General features: G+C 52.0%; 2 protein-coding genes and 1 long non-coding RNA gene across 4 annotated transcripts; 1 reads left to right on the top strand and 2 right to left on the bottom strand.

The window, feature by feature from the left end:
- Nucleotides 1–631: 631 nt before the first annotated feature.
- Nucleotides 632–4,651, bottom strand: Scrn2 (secernin 2). 2 transcript variants are annotated; one of them, XM_087573164.1, is made up of 8 exons: nucleotides 4,540–4,651; nucleotides 3,987–4,160; nucleotides 3,358–3,539; nucleotides 2,295–2,494; nucleotides 1,613–1,828; nucleotides 1,352–1,517; nucleotides 1,092–1,269; nucleotides 632–908 (listed from the first exon to the last, which is right to left on the bottom strand). In XM_087573164.1, the coding sequence occupies exons 2-8, from the start codon at nucleotides 4,158–4,160 to the stop codon at nucleotides 753–755; spliced, it is 1,272 nt and encodes a 423-aa protein (XP_087429290.1). In that variant the 5' UTR covers nucleotides 4,540–4,651; the 3' UTR covers nucleotides 632–752.
- A 2,743-nt stretch (nucleotides 4,652–7,394) lies between these two features.
- On the top strand, nucleotides 7,395–9,562 carry LOC148003089 (uncharacterized). The gene is made up of 2 exons (XR_015632045.1): nucleotides 7,395–7,745; nucleotides 8,320–9,562. It is a non-coding gene; the product is annotated as an uncharacterized LOC148003089 (long non-coding RNA).
- A 2,026-nt stretch (nucleotides 9,563–11,588) lies between these two features.
- On the bottom strand, nucleotides 11,589–15,778 carry Sp6 (Sp6 transcription factor). Its single transcript, NM_001108833.1, has 2 exons — nucleotides 15,754–15,778; nucleotides 11,589–13,558 (listed from the first exon to the last, which is right to left on the bottom strand). The coding sequence occupies exon 2, from the start codon at nucleotides 13,499–13,501 to the stop codon at nucleotides 12,371–12,373; it is 1,131 nt and encodes a 376-aa protein (NP_001102303.1). The 5' UTR covers nucleotides 13,502–13,558; nucleotides 15,754–15,778; the 3' UTR covers nucleotides 11,589–12,370.
- Nucleotides 15,779–16,763: the final 985 nt, after the last annotated feature.

The raw sequence follows: 16,763 nt of genomic DNA, 5'->3' as shown, positions 1-16,763 counted from the left end.
TCAAATCAAGGAATCAAAACCAGAAAACACAGTCCCTCAAAGCAGCTTAACCTCTTAGGGATGACCGAAAGGGCTGGCATTTCTCTGATGTCTTGCTGGTCCTCAGGAGGTTGCTATCTCATAGTGAGATAGCTTTGTGGTTTTGTTTTTGTTTTTGTTTTTAAGATAGTGCCTCACTGGGTTGGGGATTTGGCTCAGTGGTAGAGTGCTTGCCTAGCAAGTGCAAGGCCCTGGGTTCGGCCCCCAGCTCCGAAAAAAGAAAAAAAAAAAAAAAAGATTGTGCCTCACTGTGTAGCCTTGGCTGTCCTGGAACTCGCTCTGTAGACCAGGCTGGCCTGGAACCCAGAGATCTGCCTGCCTCTGCTTCCTGAGCAATTGTTTTAAAGATGCCACCATGCAGTCCACGCTAGGGGCTAAATCTTGGAATCCTGATTGTACCCAGATAGCAGCCAATAGCTACATAATGAGGGTCTTCATGAAAACACCACCACCACCACACACAGTTGGGTCCCACCACACCCATCATTGGGGTTCATGGCTTGGCACCACAGGTTTAGCAACCAGCCTGCTGGGACACCCCGCCACACCCCGCTCCGCTCTTCTCAATAGACTTGAGATCCAGTTCACTGAGTAAGGAAATAAAACACATTTATTAATCCACTCAGAACCTAGATGAGCAGGGGGAAGGGATGGCTGATTCACCCCCAGCGCGCCCACCACAGAGGGCAGCTGGCCCCAGAGCTGCAGAATGCTTAAGCATAGACCTGGTGCTCCCTCTCCACAAAGGCCTGGAAGAGGCTGCCCAGCTCCTGGGGGGGTGGGGTCTGTTCACCAGTAAGCAGTCCTCTGAGAGCCTCCAGGCCCTCCTGCTCCAGACTCTGCTGCTCTTGCCGCAGTTGTGCCTGCTCCTGTTGGGAAAGTCAGAGGTGAGAAATGTGGACCCTCTCCCCCAGGCAGGAGAAACCCAAGACTAGCTGAAGGTCCCACCTCCCCCAGATCTACCACCGCCTCTAGGCCCAGGCCTTTCTGGTTCCAGAATATCCGAAAGGTATTTATTTCCTCTCTGCCCTCAGCACAGTCCCCGGGGTTACCTGCTCGTCCATCAGCCCCAGGGCTGCCTGGTGTCCACGATACAGTGAATGTCGACGGTCCACCTGAGTCTGGAATCTGGGGAGGATCCGAACAGGGTCCTGGGCTCCAAAAGTGGGGGACAACACCTGGGGGGGCTGGGACACCCCCACTTCAAAGATGAAAGGTTTGAATACCGACCTAATAAGACACAGGTTGAAGGACTGAAGTATCAGAAAATGTCCTGTCATGTCCCTGACAGTATGTCCTCTTCACCCCTCACCTGGATGGGTCTGGTGTGGCAGTGAGGAAGTGAACACAAGGCTTTGTGGGATCCTGGGGCAGGACTGACACCATACTGGCTGTGGTACGGAAGCCTCCAGAGTCCATGCAGATGCCGCTCTCCTTGTTCCTGAGGATGTCCATCATCACCTCTGCTGTGATGCTCCCTACCAAGGGTGGAGAGGGCAGAGAGGGTTTAGCAACCAGGGCTGTGAGAGACTCCAGCTGGGGTACCGTGGCCTCGTGCCCACCACTCACAGACCTTGTTGTCGCTGCAGCATCTCACACCCTGCCCGGAAGCGGGCCTTGGCAGCCTCCATGCGCACAGGCTGCTGGGTCAGGGAGAAGACCTCCGCAAAGTCAAAGACGCCCTGCCCAGACCACCAACCCTGAGCCTTGGCATGGCTGCGGAGCTCTGGGTGTTCTGCTGAGATGTCTGTTCCAATGCTCAGTTGGTTGGAAATATTTCGGGCACCTCCTGTGTAAGAAGAGGAACTTGTTTGTCACTATGGGGCATCCATGATGTGCTAGGCCCTGGGTGAGCTACTTAGATGACAGTTTGAACAAGTACAACCTGCCTTCAAGGGGCCTATGGTGATGAGGAGACTGACAAATCAATCAGAACGAAATCATAGGGACAGATGTGACACAGCAAAGTGGTAGCTGCGTGCAAATGCCCTAACTACACAGGGAGATCCAGGAAGGCTACCCAGAGGAAGGGGCAGGCTAAAGCATGGGAGTATTTGTCCATGTGAAGGAGAAAGGAGTTCCTAAGTGCGTTCATTTCTAGTCCCCAGGGTATCCCTCCCTGGCCGCCCCCTGGCCCACCAGCTCTCCCACTGCCCAAGGCTCTCAGAACAAAATGGTAGCGTCCAGAAGTGGAGGGCAGTACCTGGGGAGGTCTAGGTTCCCTCTTGGAGGCAGGCTCTATGCTAGACTCCTACCCTGGATCCGCTGAGCAGCCCACAGCCTCCCAGCTGTCTCCAGCACCCACGCCTCTGTCCGATCAGCCAGTAAAAAGGTGTTGTGATAGCAGAAAGGCTCCGGATCCTCCCGGCAGCTGCCTCCCTGCCCATAGCGGTCCAGCAAGCCCGCAATCACGTGCACAGCCTCCTGGGCAGTACTGCTCCGTTCCAAAGCCAGCCTGACAGAAAAGTCAGAGCACAGAAGTGAGCCACACAGGTGTGATGAGAAGCCCGTGTGACACAGCCAACCCAGCTGCAATGATGCCATTAAACAGTCACACAGGCCAGGCCTGTGACTCCACCAAAGGGGTGGAGGCAAGAAGAGCAGAAGTTCGTCTCTAGACTCAGCTACATACTACGTGATTTCTTATATTAAAACAAGCAGACAAAAATACCAAAGCAAAGTGAAAAATCAGAGTAGTGGTACACACTTTTAACCCCAGCACTCAGGAGGCAGGCAGATCTCTGTGAGTTTGAGGCCAGCCTGGTCTAGATAGTAAATTCTAAGTCAGTCAGAGTTATGCTGTGAGACCCTGTCTCAAAACATAAAACAAAAACAAACACGAAAACAATAATAAAGCCATATGTTTGCCCAGCTTTGAACTGAGAGTTCTATGGAAAGATCTGGAACACTCTCCAAGGAAGAAGTGCCTGAACCTCTCCTCAGGCAGAGCTGCCCGGTGTTTATCAGTTCTTATAAACCAGAACTATAGAATATTTCAGTCAACAAAAATAGTACTGAGTCCCAAGTGTTGGCACACAGGCAGGAGGATCTCTGTGAGTTCAAGGCCAGCCTAATCTACAGAGCAAGTTCCTGGACAGCCAAGGCTACCCAGAGAAACCTTGTCTCAAAACAAAACAAACAAAAAAGTACTTAAAAAAAAGAAAGAAAGAAAGCACTGTAGGCCAAGGGAGGTTCTGTGAAGATATGATTGTAGTCTCCTTAGGAAGACCAGGAAGGCAAGGCCAAGGGAGACAAGCCCAATAGACTCAGGGGTTAGGTGGGAGGGAGTGGAGCACTGAAGAGCAAGCAGGTCCTTACCTGAGTAGATCCATACCCAGCAGGGCTTCCCCCTCCCCTACGGGTTCTTTGGTCCACACCGCTTCGTTGCCTATGCAGACACCAAGCTCATTGGCACCCATCTCAGCCCCCCACAGCCAAGAAGGGCGGCTCAGAATGACAGCATGCGTCTTCCACACCTGTTCCACCTCGATGTAGGTGCACTGGAGGTAAAGAAGGGAGAGGAAGAATTCGCTGAAAAAAAAAAAAAAAAAAGACCCAGAACTTACGTTGCCAGGACACTTTAATGGCCCTGAGAAAGGTCCTATTTTCAGGTCACACATGAGTAAACTGAATTAGCAGAGACTAACTTCGACTCAAGGGTCCAAGTTGGTGGACTCGAAGTCCATACTCGGGGCTGGAGAGATGGCTCAGAGGTTCAGAGCACTGTCTTAATGACACCCAGAGGTCATGAGTTCAATTCCCAGCAACCACATGGTGGCTCACAACCATCTGTAATGAGATCTGGTGCCCTCTTCAGGTGCAACGCTGTATACATAATAAATAAATCTTAAAAAAAAAAAAAAAAAAAAAAAGTCCATACTCTTTCCACTACAAAACGACTAATGTCAAAACCCTCCAACTCCTTCTAAGTCCTAACCCTAACCCACCTGAAGTCGGCTCCCAGGGGTGTGAGTGCCTGCTGGTATAAACACCACCTCCTGGACTTCATCTCGGGGCCGGTCTGAGTTCTTTGCAAAGATTACAGCTGGGAAGGCTGAAGCCGGGGGCACAGAGACAAAGCAGTCGCAGGAACAAGGGGCGTCGGGGCTCGATGATGCCATCTGCGAAAAAGTGGGGATGCTCACTTCCCTCCAGTGCCACCTCTCCACAATCTCTCCACAATCTTGGCCACAGGTGGGGCCTAGGACACTCTCCCTCCCTCCCCGCCAATACACCCTGAGAAGATAGGGTCAAAAGCCTGACGCTTTGGGACAACAGCACTGTGCAGTGTGTGCACTAACAGGCTTGGAGTCGGGAGACAGAGCAAACTCTGCAAGTTAAGAGCGTCAGCTTTGGAGTCCTAACCCTCCCAGGCTGGCTGTAAGAATAGTTCCTAGGCACTAATGCTGGCTCCAAAAATCCCACGCTCCTGCGCATGCCCACATTCGCGATTCTCTTCCGTCCAACCCTTTCTAAGTTCTCAGTGCCTCCGTCTCTCACCCTCTCTGCCTCCAAGACCCTCAGACTCGGTTCCGAACGCCACTTCCCCCTCTTCAGGTCAAATCTGTTCCTCTGGACCCGGGTTCTCTGGTAGGCGACCTGGAAGGCCTTTGTCCCCGGGGGCGGGGCCAGCACAGAACACCTGCGATGCCAACATCTTCCACGAGGGTGCGCGCTAGCTAGCACCACTTCACAGAGCGGAGTGGCCTTTCAAATCCGCTTTAAGTTCTGGGCTTTCCCTTCAGGCTTATCAGATAGTCATTAATAGGAGGTGGAGCTGAAGAAGAAAAGAAGCCCGAGTGAAAAGGAAGAATTCATAGAATAGCCAACATTGCTGGGGGTTCTGGAGATTAAGGAAAAACTTTCGCTACCCACTTCCTTCCTGACTTGAATTTCAAAGACAATGCCAGGAAAACTTGGCAGACACAAGAAGTTCTGGTTAAGTTTTACTGTTTTTGTTTGTTTGTTTTGTTCTCTTTTTTAAAATTAATTTATTTATTTCATGTATATGAGTACACTGCAGCTGTCTTCAGACACACCAGAAGAGAGCATCGGATCCCATCACAGATGGTTGTGAGCCACCGTGTGTTTGTTGGGAATTGAACTCAGGACCTCTGGAAGAGCAGGCAGTACCCTTAAACACTGAGCCATCTCTCCAGCCCCCCTTTTGTTTTCGAGACAGGGTTTCTCTGTGTAGCTCTGGCTGTCCTAAAACTTGCTCTGTAGACTAGGCTAGCCTCAACCTCACAGAAATCCGTCTGACTTTGTCTTCCAACTGCTGGGATTAAAGGCAGGTGCTGCCACCACCCGGTTTTATTTTACTAATTTTTTTAAAAATTATTTTTAGAGGCTAAAGAGAAAGTTGGATGCTTAAAAGCACCTAGCATCTCTTGAGAACATGGGTTCCATTCCCAGCACTTGCACAGTGACTCACAGCCGTCTGTAATCCCAGTTTCAGGGAATCCGATGCTCTCTCTGGTCTCCATGGACACCAGGCACATATGTGGTCCTCAGGCACACATACAGGCAAAACATCAATACACATAAAATACATTTTTAAATTTTGTAACTATGTTTGTGTGGGTTATGTGTAGGGAGGCGCATGTTCCCATGGGAACCAGGAAAGGGTGCTCTACCCCCCAAAGCTGGAGCCACGGGTGGTTGTGAGCCACCTGACAGGGATGGTGGGAACCAAACTCAGGTCTTCTGTGAGATCAATATTCACTCTCAAGTGCTGAACCTTCCTTCTCGTCACTTTTTTATTTTCTTTTTTTTTCGGAGCTGAGGACCGAACCCAGGGCCTTGCGCTTGCTCGGCAAGCGCTCTACCACTGAGCTAAATCCCCAACCCGCCCCCTTTTTTATTTTCAACCCTAGATGCCGTATCTTATGAGCTTCCACCTCATGGTTGCTGCTGTGTACCATTTTCCAGCTTTGGCTTTGGGAGATTATCTGTGTGTATGTATACCTGTGTGCAGGTGCACAGGACCATGTAGGTGCATGTTTGTGCAGACTAGAGGTCACTGGACGTTTTCCTCAGTTACTCTCCATCTTGTTCTGTGAGAACAGGGCCTCTGACTAAGGCTGACTCTTGATTCTGCTTCACCGGCTGGCTGGCAAGCTCAGAGATCCTCCTGTCTCCACCTCCACAGGGCTGGGACTACAAATGCATGTGCTAGATGCAGAGCTCAGGCCTTCATGCCCTACTGGCTGAGCCATCTCCCTGGCCCCCCGTGTACCCCCATGTCACAAGGCGATGCACACAAAACCTGACTGTCTCCAAAAACCCAAGTTCTGCCCACTAGGAGCTTAATAGAAAGAGAACGTTGAGAGGAGATCTAGACATTTCTAATTGCAAAAATGTCATTCTGCGTACAGTGAGAAGGAGATGGGAAAGGAGAAATTTGAGCTCAGAGGGGCATACAGTGGTGTGGAACTGGATCCGGACTTCATGGTTTTGGCTTCCAGTTCATTTTTCCTCTATGAATCATCTCTGTAGTCAACACTGAAGAATATACATCTCACACACTTACGCTCCCATGTCCTCAAGGATTTACTCCTAGGGATTTTGTGGAGTCTGTGATACATCTACCAATTAATTGTTGCAATATGTAAACACAGAAGCGTGTGTGTCCATGTGTGTGCATGTGTGTGTCTGTGTGTGCATGTATGTGTCTATGTGTGCATGTGAATGTGTGTCCATGTGTGTGCATGTGTGTGTCCATGTGTGTCCATGTGTGAGCATGAGTATGTGTACGTGTGTGCTCATCTATGTCCATGTGTGCTCATATGTGTGTATGTGCATGTATCTGTGTGTGCATGAGTATGTATAAGTGTGTGTGCATGTGCACTTGTGCACATGAGTGCACATTCTTCCATTTCTTGGCTTTTAGTATCTTGGCTGAGGATGTAGCTCAGTTGGTAGGGTGCTTGCCTAACACGCATGAGCGCTGGATTGCTGGATTCAAGCCTAGGCATCGCATAAACTGGGTAATTCCAGGAGGCAGAAAGATCAGAAGTTCTTGAGCATCCTTGGTTACTTAGGGAGTTCAATGCCAATCTGGGTAAGCATCTCTGAGTCAAAATAAATTTGACTTTTTTAAAAAATAAAGGTCATTGTGTTGTACATCTTTTTTTAAAGATATATTTATTTATTTTATATATATTAGTACACTGTAAATTCAGACACACCAGAAGAGGGCATCAGATTCCATTACAGATGGTTGTGAGCCACCATGTGGTTGCTGGGGATTGAACTCAGGACCTCTGGAAGAGCAGTCCTGCTCTTAACCACTGAGCCATCTCTCCAGCCCCCAAATTTGACTTTTCATGTACAGATTTTCCCTCTTTTTGATTCCATAGAACTTTTTTTTTTTTGGTGTGGGTATTGTAAAAGATGTTGCTTCCTTATTTCCCTTTTTGAATATCTTGATGGTAGTTTATAGAAATATCTCTCCCTCTCCCTTCCCCCCCACTTCCTCTCTCTCTGTTCTTCAAGACAGGGTTTCTCTGTGAAGCCTTGGATGACCTGAACTTGCTCTGTAGACCAGACTGGCTTCGAACTCAGAATCTGCGTGTCTCTGCCTGTCTCTCAAGTGCTAGAACTAAAGGCATTTGCCCCACTGCCTGGCTGGAAATATTTTTCAAGAGCTGGAGAGGCAGCTCATTAGTTAAGAGAGCTTGCTCTCGGGCTGCAGAGATGGCTCAGTGGTTAAGAGCACCGACTGCCCTTCCAGAGGTCCTGAGTTCAATGCCCTCTTCTGGTATGTCTGAAAACAACTACAATGTACATATATAATAAATAAATCGAGAGAGAGAGAGAGAGAGAGAGAGAGAGAGAGAGAGAGAGCGCGCATTGGGTTCCCAGCTCCTAGACCAGGTACTTCCGATCATCCTTCAACTCCAGCTGCAGGGGATCCAACACCCTCTTCTGACCTCAGTGGGAACTTGAGTACACATATTCCTTGTACACATATTACTAAATAAAAAGATATCTTTAGAAAAATAAAATAAACAAGTAATTTAAATTATCTGCATGGCTCCTGGCTTGTGGCTGCCCATTCTACCTCACTGGGATTGCATCTTTGGAATTCAAATCAGGATGAAGCTGACATTTTTCCTAATCTTCGAAGGCCATAGTCGCCGTAGCTCCAGTTCCAGGGTGTTGATGCCCTCTTCTAGTCTCTAAGGGCACTGCACACACACGGTGTACATACATACATATAGGAGAAACATAGTACAGATTAAATATTTTAAAGAAGGGGTTGGGGATTTAGCTCAGTGGTAGAGCGCTTGCCTAGCAAGAGCAAGGCCCTGGGTTCGGTCCCCAGCTCCGAAAAAAAGAAAGAAAAAAAATATTTTAAAGAAATATTCTTGTTGACTGTGTTCTGTGACTTATTATTTGATTAGTTCTAACAGTTCTTTGGTGGATTTTGTTTTTAAGATTCTTTTAAAACCTACGTTGCTAGTATGCTAATCTATAAGGCAGAATAGGATGAATGGACATGTAAGAGCTGCTTCGGTGCGTTTTGGAGGAGGGGTGCGAGGTGCCATTGAATGTCATTCCACCTCAAACCTCAACTGAAGGTGTACCTACCCACAGACATTCGAGGCACCCTGCAGGGAAAGTAGGTTCCTCTTCTGCACTTCCCCAGATGTCCGCTGGGGGGCAGGACAGGCTGAGGGAGGAGGAGGCCAAGGGAGGAGGAAGCCGGAAGAGCAGGCGGAGCAGAAGGAGGCGGTGGCTGCAACCCCAGGCTGCCATTCGTCAAGTTTCCACTTTTGACTTCGTTCACCCGCCCTAGAGGTATTCTACTTTACTTCTCTGGTTAGGAGAAAACTGAAGAGAAGTCGTCCAGAGGGTCAATGCAAACATGATGCGTTCCCTCCCTCCCAGCCTCTCCGGTACAATGCGATCCTGCTGGGGTTCCACTTCCGAGGGGTCAGAGGTGACCCTGGGTTCTTTCAGGGGCCCAGGCAAGCCAGGCAGCATTGCAGAGGATCAGGCATGCATCAGAGCCCCACCAAAGGCCCCTGCTAAGAATGCAGGTCAGCTGGAGGAGTTGCAATGGGAGGAGGGAGGGCCCTGGCCCTGCCCAGACAAGCCCAGCCGGCCGCACAACTGCCCTCCTGTCCCTGGGGGCAGATATGGGGAAAAGGAGGGAACTCACCAGGTTTCTGGGGTCTAATTCCCCCAGAACCTGGAAGACAAAAGAGGCGCCCTGCAGGAGAGCCTCAGGCAGGAGGTCACAGGTAAACAAGACTGAACTATTAAATCCAGCAACAGATGGAAACAGGCGCCGCGTGCTGTCCCCTCTTCCCCCCACCAGTCTAGGTTTTCTCCACAGTCCCTAAATCATCCTGATGCCCCCTTTCAAGTTTCCCTTAAAACTCTAAGGCCCCAAAATTTCTCAGCCGGATGATGGGATGGGCCAATCTGAGAGCCAGATTTGGCTAGAGAAATTGGGTTAGGGGCCGTAGGGATAAGAATCCCAAAAGGAGAAAACAATATATTCGAAGAAAAACAAGTTAAAAGTACGTCGGGCAGGCAGAAGAACGCAGTGACCAACCTTGTCCTACAGAGACGGGAAAACAAAACAAATCCCCTGTTACCTTCCATGCACCGGTCGTCTGGAGTCATGAGACTTTCTCTCGCTGACATGAATTAGTTGCCAAAAGTAGATGGGTATTGCCAGTCTCTCTGAAGATAGTGAATCCCGTGAGGGTGCGCCTGTGCACACTGCGGTTGGGTAACCCTGGCAGGTTTCTAGCTTTGAGTATTAGTAGCAACCTTTCCCTCACGCTTTCCAGCTGGGCAGCCGCCCATCAGATATCCTGGCTGCCTTTCATCGCCTTGTCTCTGATAGGGATCATCCTGGGTGAAGAAATCTCTCCAGTCACCCCCACCTCGCTCACAGCCAGAGGGACCGGCTGACATGCATGCTCCCATGGGGGGGTGGGGATAGGGAGCTGAGAGGCCAGCTATGACTTGGAAGGGAGGGGATCTTAAGGGAGCTAGGACTTAGAGTAGAGTAAGGAAACATTGTGAAACTCCTTATTTCCACGGATGAACACCATCGACTATCGGATAGGGTCAGATCCGAGCTCTGACCCAGCCAACTGAATAGAGGTGATGCTCGCCTAAAGATTCCCCCCTACCTAGTCCTCACTCCAAGGGACAGAGTCAAAACTCCGTGGCTGAGCTGGAAGACAAATAAAGCAAGAGTGTGGTTGGTTGATGACTTTATTGTTGCATAAAAAACACAGGCCGGTTCTGCCTCCTCCTTGCCCCCAAGTGGGTTCACAGCAGTTAAAGGAAAAAAAAATCCTACATTTTCCTCTAGAGGGGCTGCCTGGAAGGACAGGCAGCTGAGAAACCTAGATTGATAAAAAGCAGGGCCGACAAAAACCTACCCAAGCCCCACCTGCAGACCTCTATACGGAGGAGCATCTACGTGCCCCCCAATACCCCATGTAGGAGTTCCCCTAAGAATGGTCATTGGAAAAGGTTGTCTTGGTAGCACAGGGAGAGAGAGGCTGGTTTCGATGGGTGGAGGAGAAAGCATTCCACACCCACGGTGCCCTCCTTTCTCCCCCTCTACACCTAGCCAGGCAACCTGCAGGCATGACCAACTTCGCTCTTGCCTTCGGCCCTCTTTGTAAGAAAGGGGACCTCTGGCTAAGTTAACAGGATGTGGGGGAACGAGGGAAAATACAGAAAAAAAACCTTATTCTTAAACTACCTCAGGCCCCTAAGTTCCACAGGGAGTCACCCTGTCCCTTTTAAGGAGGAGGCCTTTCTACACAAACACATATTCCTACCCAGATCCCAGCCCCTACTTCCCACACAGTTCCCAGTCCTTGGACTGGGCTCCAGCATTCCCCCATGGAGGAAGAGATACTGTGGGTCTAGGCCCCAGGCCTTGGACGGGGTGAACAAGATGGGGTCTCAGGAGACCCCAGGCTCAGTAGAGAAACACATACATGCACACATACAGGTACAGACAACACACACATACACACACTCAAACCCTAATTATTAAATAAAATACCCTTTGCTTATAACTTAAAAATCAACACACAGCTATTCCCTGCAGAGGGTTCTGGGTGGAGAGAAGAGAGCAAGAGAGAGAGAGGTCTGAGGGACTCAAGGCCTCTACCTCAAACCTGAGAGTGCCCCCAGCCCCAGGGTCCTGTGGTCTGCCAGGCAAAAAGTCTACCCTCTCACCCTATGATCAAAACCCAAATGTATGTCTAGAATCTAAGGGGACAAAGAGACAGTTTCCCAGAATCCCTTCCATGGGGAACAACTCTTCTTCAGGTGGAAGGAGATTTTCTACTGGGGAGGGCTCCATAGCAAGGGAGGGAAGCACAGAAGGGTCAAGCTAAGAAAGAGAGGGACTGGGAGCCCAGGCAGGGTCTTCCACTGTAATGTCTGCTACAACCCCTTTCTCTTCCATCCCCAAAGGGAAAGCGAGGGAGGGGGGGCCTGGGGGTAGGGTGGGGGTGTCTATGTCAGCTTTAGAGCTGGTGCTGGTGGCTGACTTCAGAAAACTACCTAGATGGATGGGGAACGTGGACTACTGAGTTCGATTTTTTTTTTAAGGGTCTAAGAGTTAAGGATTGAATTCGAAAGAAAGAATCTTGACAGAAGAAGGGGTTAGTCCTTCCACTTCGCAAGAGGATTTCCCTGCCGGATCCCTCGACTCCATCCAGCTCGGACCTCTAGCTCACAGCTCTGGCTGCAGAGCTGAGCTGCTCTTCCTGGCTTTATCAAACGGAATCTGGAAGGGTTTAGAAGAAATTCACTGAAGGGGATTCTTCATAAAGTAATAACCCTCCAAGCTAGATAGACGGTCCCTATGGGGAACTACCCCAAGCTCCTCCACCACCACCACCACCTCATCTCTGCTTTCTCTCCGGAAATTTTAGAGGGAGCAGCACTAGAAGAGGGGATGAAAGAGACCTAGGCCGATGGGCGGTTCCGAGGTGCTTTTATGTCCGGATTCCCAGGAGTTAAAAACATGTCCAGACAGCTACCCCAACGCCCCGACCCAATCTCCATTTCCCTCAACTCCTAGGTCATGCCATCTCTACAGTCCGAACCTCTTCAGAAACTCAGGGGAGGGTGAAATAGAAAGGGAAGAAGCGAGGGGCGTGTTCAGCTCCTGGCAGCCTAAATAATATTCAAGCAGCCTCCCGTGCAGCCCCAGAGACTAAAAAACCCCTAGTGCCCCTTTCCCTGTCCCCTCACCACCAATAAATAACCGTCTTCCCCTCTTACTCAGGCCGCCCCCCTATAAAGAAAGGCAGGAATGTGACATCCATGGGGCTCAGTTGGAGGACGCCGAGCTGCCTTCGGCTTCGCGTTTGCCTTTGCCCCCGGGTGACTCCACCACGCCACCGGCCTTGCCCTCGCCCTGGGCCGCAGCCGCAGCCTCTTCTTTGGCGCCTTCGTGGGTTTTCATGTGCTTGGCCAGGTGGTCGCTGCGCATGAAGACACGGCTGCAGACCGCACAGGGGAACTTCTTGGTCCCGGTGTGGGTCTGAAGATGGCGCTGCAGCTCGTCGGAGCGCGTGAAGCGCTTGCCGCAGAAAAGCCAATTGCACACGAAGGGTCGGTCGCCGCTGTGCCACCGCAGGTGCGCCTTCAGATGCGACGTCTTAGCGTATGCCTTGCCGCAGCCTGGGATGTGGCAGTTATGCAAATGCTTCTTCTTGCCCCCATCGGGCCCGCACGGAGCCCCGAGTCGCTCCGCCTCCAGGCAGTTGGGACAGCGACACACGGTCTGCCCTGAGCTGCGGGGCACAGATCGCCGGGAGCCTTTGGGTCGGGCAGCGGCATCCAGACTGGAATCCAGCCCTTGGGACTCTGGTGCTGCTGCTTCCAAGACCTTAGCCCCGTCGGGTGGCCCCAAGAGGTGCTGCCCACCAGCGGCTGGGAGGAGGTGGTGCGGGTGCGGGTGGGGTGGCGGAGCACAGAGCTGGTGGTCTCCGACGTATCCTCCCAAAGCAGGCTGAAGCGCCCCCGGGTGGCCAGGTGAGGTCAGCGCTCCCTGAGTATGGGGGAGGTCCATCCAGCTGGTGCCGGGATGAAGGTCCCACCAAGAGCCATCCTCCGTGCCTGGGTGCGTCGGCCGGAACCACGATTCGTAGTGGTGTGACATGTCCGGCTGCAGGAGCTTGGAAAAGGGTCCCGGAGCCAAGGGACTGTCACTTTCCAGGTCCTCGCAGGTTACCCGCGAGGAGGCCCCTGGCAACTCATAGCCCTGTGAGAAGTCTACCTCCGGGCCCAGCGGGAGGCTCTGCAGCTCTCCAGGCTGCAGCGGGGAGGGGTAGTCCCCGGCCTCCGGGCTCGTGTGACCCTGATATGTCTGAAGAGGCTGCAGGTCGAGGCGCGGCGGTGATGAGTGAGGCGCGTCGGTGTGCTGGCTGCCCAGAGAGCCACAGACAGCGGTTAGCATTGCCGGGTTCCGGGGTGGAATGAGGGCAGGGACGGTCAAGGGTACCTCAGGTGGGACCTAGAAGAGGCGAAGATGAGATGTGAGGAAGGTTACCTGCTTCCTTTTCTTTCTAACACAGATCCCTTCCCAGCGAAGAGGAAAAGGGGCGTGCCTCTGGGCGAAGACTTCAAATCATTAAAATGTGAAAGTCCAGTTCAGGGCACAGGATGGCCTTTCCTCTAAGTGACCCCGCCCTTAAGAATCAGCTTATCCTGGGTGGGCTGGTCCCAATGCCACCGGAGCCATCTCCACACAGACGTCTGTGCTTTTCCCCCCACAGACTTGCTGCCCACCTACATGGACGATCTAGATTTGTCTTAGTCTCAGTCTAACTCAGCACACAGATGGTGTAGGGTAGAATATGTCTGCTTCTGGCTGTTTGAGGTGATTTGATTTTCACAAAGCCCAGGAACAAGCCCTGAGCTTTCTTGCTGAAGCCAATCCCAGACCCGCAGTAATAATGTGGAAAAGCAGCGTTTAACTCGCTCCACACTCCCCTGCTCCCCGACTAGCTGGCTTGACTTACTCCCTCACCTAACCTCCATGTGAAGCTGGGAGGTGTGGGATTACCACAGAAAGAGCTCACCCAGAGATGCTTGTTAGACACTCAAGAAAATCTAACCGCAGCTCCCTAAGGGAGATGGCACCAAAGTTTGAAGGAGCCGGGTATCCCTTATCCTAGAACTCAAGGGCAAGCACTGAATTTAAAAAAAAAAAAAGGGTTGGGGATTTAGCTCAGCGGTAGAGCGCTTGCCTAGCGAGCTCGAGGCCCTGGGTTCGGTCCCCAGCTCCGAAAAAAAGAAAAAGAAAAAAAAATGTATAGAATCCTCTGATGTCCAGGCAAGTGTTGAGAGTTACTGTCCTGGGCCTGCTCTCATTTAAGGAAAGCCGAATTTGGATCAGTGTTCATATAATCACTCAATCATTCAATCAACAAACACAAACTCTGTGCTGTCCCTCTGTGAATCAGTTCTCTTTCTTAAAACATTAGAAACCTAAGGCCCAGCAGAAACCTATAGATCTGGATTGGGTGTGGTGGTGCAAGCCTTTAATCTAGGCACTCAGGAAGTTGAGGCAGAAGAATGCAGAGTCCCAGGCCAGCCTAGGCTACATAGCAAAAGAAGGAAGGGAAAGAAGGAAGGAGGAAGAGGGAAAGAAAAGAAAAAGACAGAAGAGACGCTGTTAATCGTGGTGGAAACCATGTAATAAATAATTCCAGTCCTCAATTCAGGAGCCTGAGACAGGAGACTTCGCAGCGTGGGCTACGCAATGAGACCCTGTTTCGAAAGGAAAAAAGAAAAAGAAAAAAGAAAAGGAAAGAAGAAAACCTTACAACCTCCACCCTTTTCTCTCCTACAAATCTGTGACCCGAAGGTCCCAGTCTTCTCTCCATCTCTCCCTAGAGCCTTGGATCCTTGCCTGTGTGTGGGCTGGAGTGGAGAAGGCCAATGATTTAGGGCCTTCCCCAAGCCGGGCTCGGCTGACCCTACCACCTTCCGACTCTAGGACCAGGGAGATAGAATTGATAGTCTGGGAGAGTCAAGGAAGAAGAGGACCCGGGTGCCTACTCAGGATCTGGCTGCCTTACCACAAGAAAGGGACAGGGTGAAGCAGCGGGAACGGAGCCTCAGGCCGGGGCGGGGCAGCCCAGAAGGGATAGGGGCGGGAGCAGTGAAGCCAGGGACCCTAATAGCTTTTGGCGCCTGGGAACTGCCTCAGGGCCTGGGGGATGGGAAGGCTAAAGTGACCCAAGCTGCAGAAGGGCCTCTCTGGACAGAAAGCCTGAGCCCAGGCCTAGCGTGTAATGGCCTGCCATCGGGCTTGCACGAAAAGAAAGAGGAGCGAGCATATCGACTCTCCAATTGGAGAAAGACGGTAGAGACGCCCTTAAGTCCCATTGGATCCGCTGCCTCTCCCGTTTCCCCGTGCCCAGGCGGTGGTGACTTCCGTTCAAACAAGGTTTTCAATGTTTCAATCCTCCGGTTGTCCCTGTTGCTCCAGTTTCCCCAGTTCCCAAACTCCTTTGGTCCCTCCAGTCCCTCCCGTCCTCCCGGTTTTTCCTCCGTCGGGGCTCCCAGCCCCTCGGATCCTTTAGGACGGCCCTCTCCGTAAGAAGCCAGCGCAGGCTGCAGTGTGTTCCAAGCGCTTTTCCCCCTCCCCGACCACAGATCTCCATAGTGCGCGCCCGTGGCCGCGCGGACCCGGGCTCCTACCTGGCGGCTGCGCTCGGGCTTGAGGCACCGGAGGCTGGCGCGCTACAGACCGGCGCTCATGGGCCCTGCGCGCTGGTCCGCTCTCAGAGGAGTGGGACGAGAGCCGAGGGCTGCGAGCAGCCTGGGAGATCCGCGACGGTGGAGGCAGTGAGAGCCGGCGGGCGGGCGGAGGGCGGGCGGGCGCCGGTGAGCGAGTAAGCGAGCGAGCGAGCGAGGCCAGCTCCGCCCGTGACTCACCGCGCTCTCTGCCTTCATCCTCTCCCCTGCGCTCCTTTTTCCCCGGAACCCGCAGCCCCGCCCACCTCACCTGCGGCCGCCTTTAACCCTTGCTGGCTCGGCTGAAGGCGAAGCCCAGCCCCACGCGAGGAGGGGGCAGACAAGAGAGATGGCTAACCAGGCCACCTCCCTCCCTCTACCTCACTCCTCCCCGGTCCCCACCACTCCGGAGTTAGGGACTTGAACTGGGAGGTTTTTTTTTCCCCCAAGTTCAGAGACCCGTCCCATCCCTTGGAAATCTAACCCGGAGCTGACTCGGTCTAGGCGGGGGACAGGGTTCAGGTCCTGGATGGGACGAAGGACAGAAGGTCCTGGGGAAGCTACCTAGCCTTCTTAGGACAAGCCTGGCTACCAGTGTCTTTGACCCACCTATCCTAGTCCCGCAGTGTTAGAACTGAGTGGAAAAAAGGTTTGAAGACTAAGTTTCAATCCTGCTCACCCCCAGGCCTAGGCCATGAGAATTGTATCTTAGCTACACGGTTGCCCCCTCTCCACCACCACCCTGCGCCAAACTTTCCTGCTCATGGTTTCCTGAGATCCTTCCCCTCTCTGCGGTCACTGGCCTTTCTGGGTGATCACCATGTTCTCAAGGTCTTCCTCAGTTTCCCGCCTCAGTCGTCCCCAGATTCTCTCAATGTACTCTCACCACCTTCCTTTAGGTGGCAAGCCGGGCACCACAGAATTCCACCTCCTAAACCCGCCGTCTTCCTCCCGGTCCAGGTTGCTCAGCCTGC

This window comes from Rattus norvegicus, chromosome 10, assembly GCF_021556685.1.
Source record: "Rattus norvegicus strain SHRSP/BbbUtx chromosome 10, alternate assembly SHRSP_T2T, whole genome shotgun sequence".
Lineage (NCBI taxonomy): Eukaryota > Metazoa > Chordata > Mammalia > Rodentia > Muridae > Rattus > Rattus norvegicus.
This window is presented reverse-complemented; position numbering and strand designations above follow the sequence as displayed.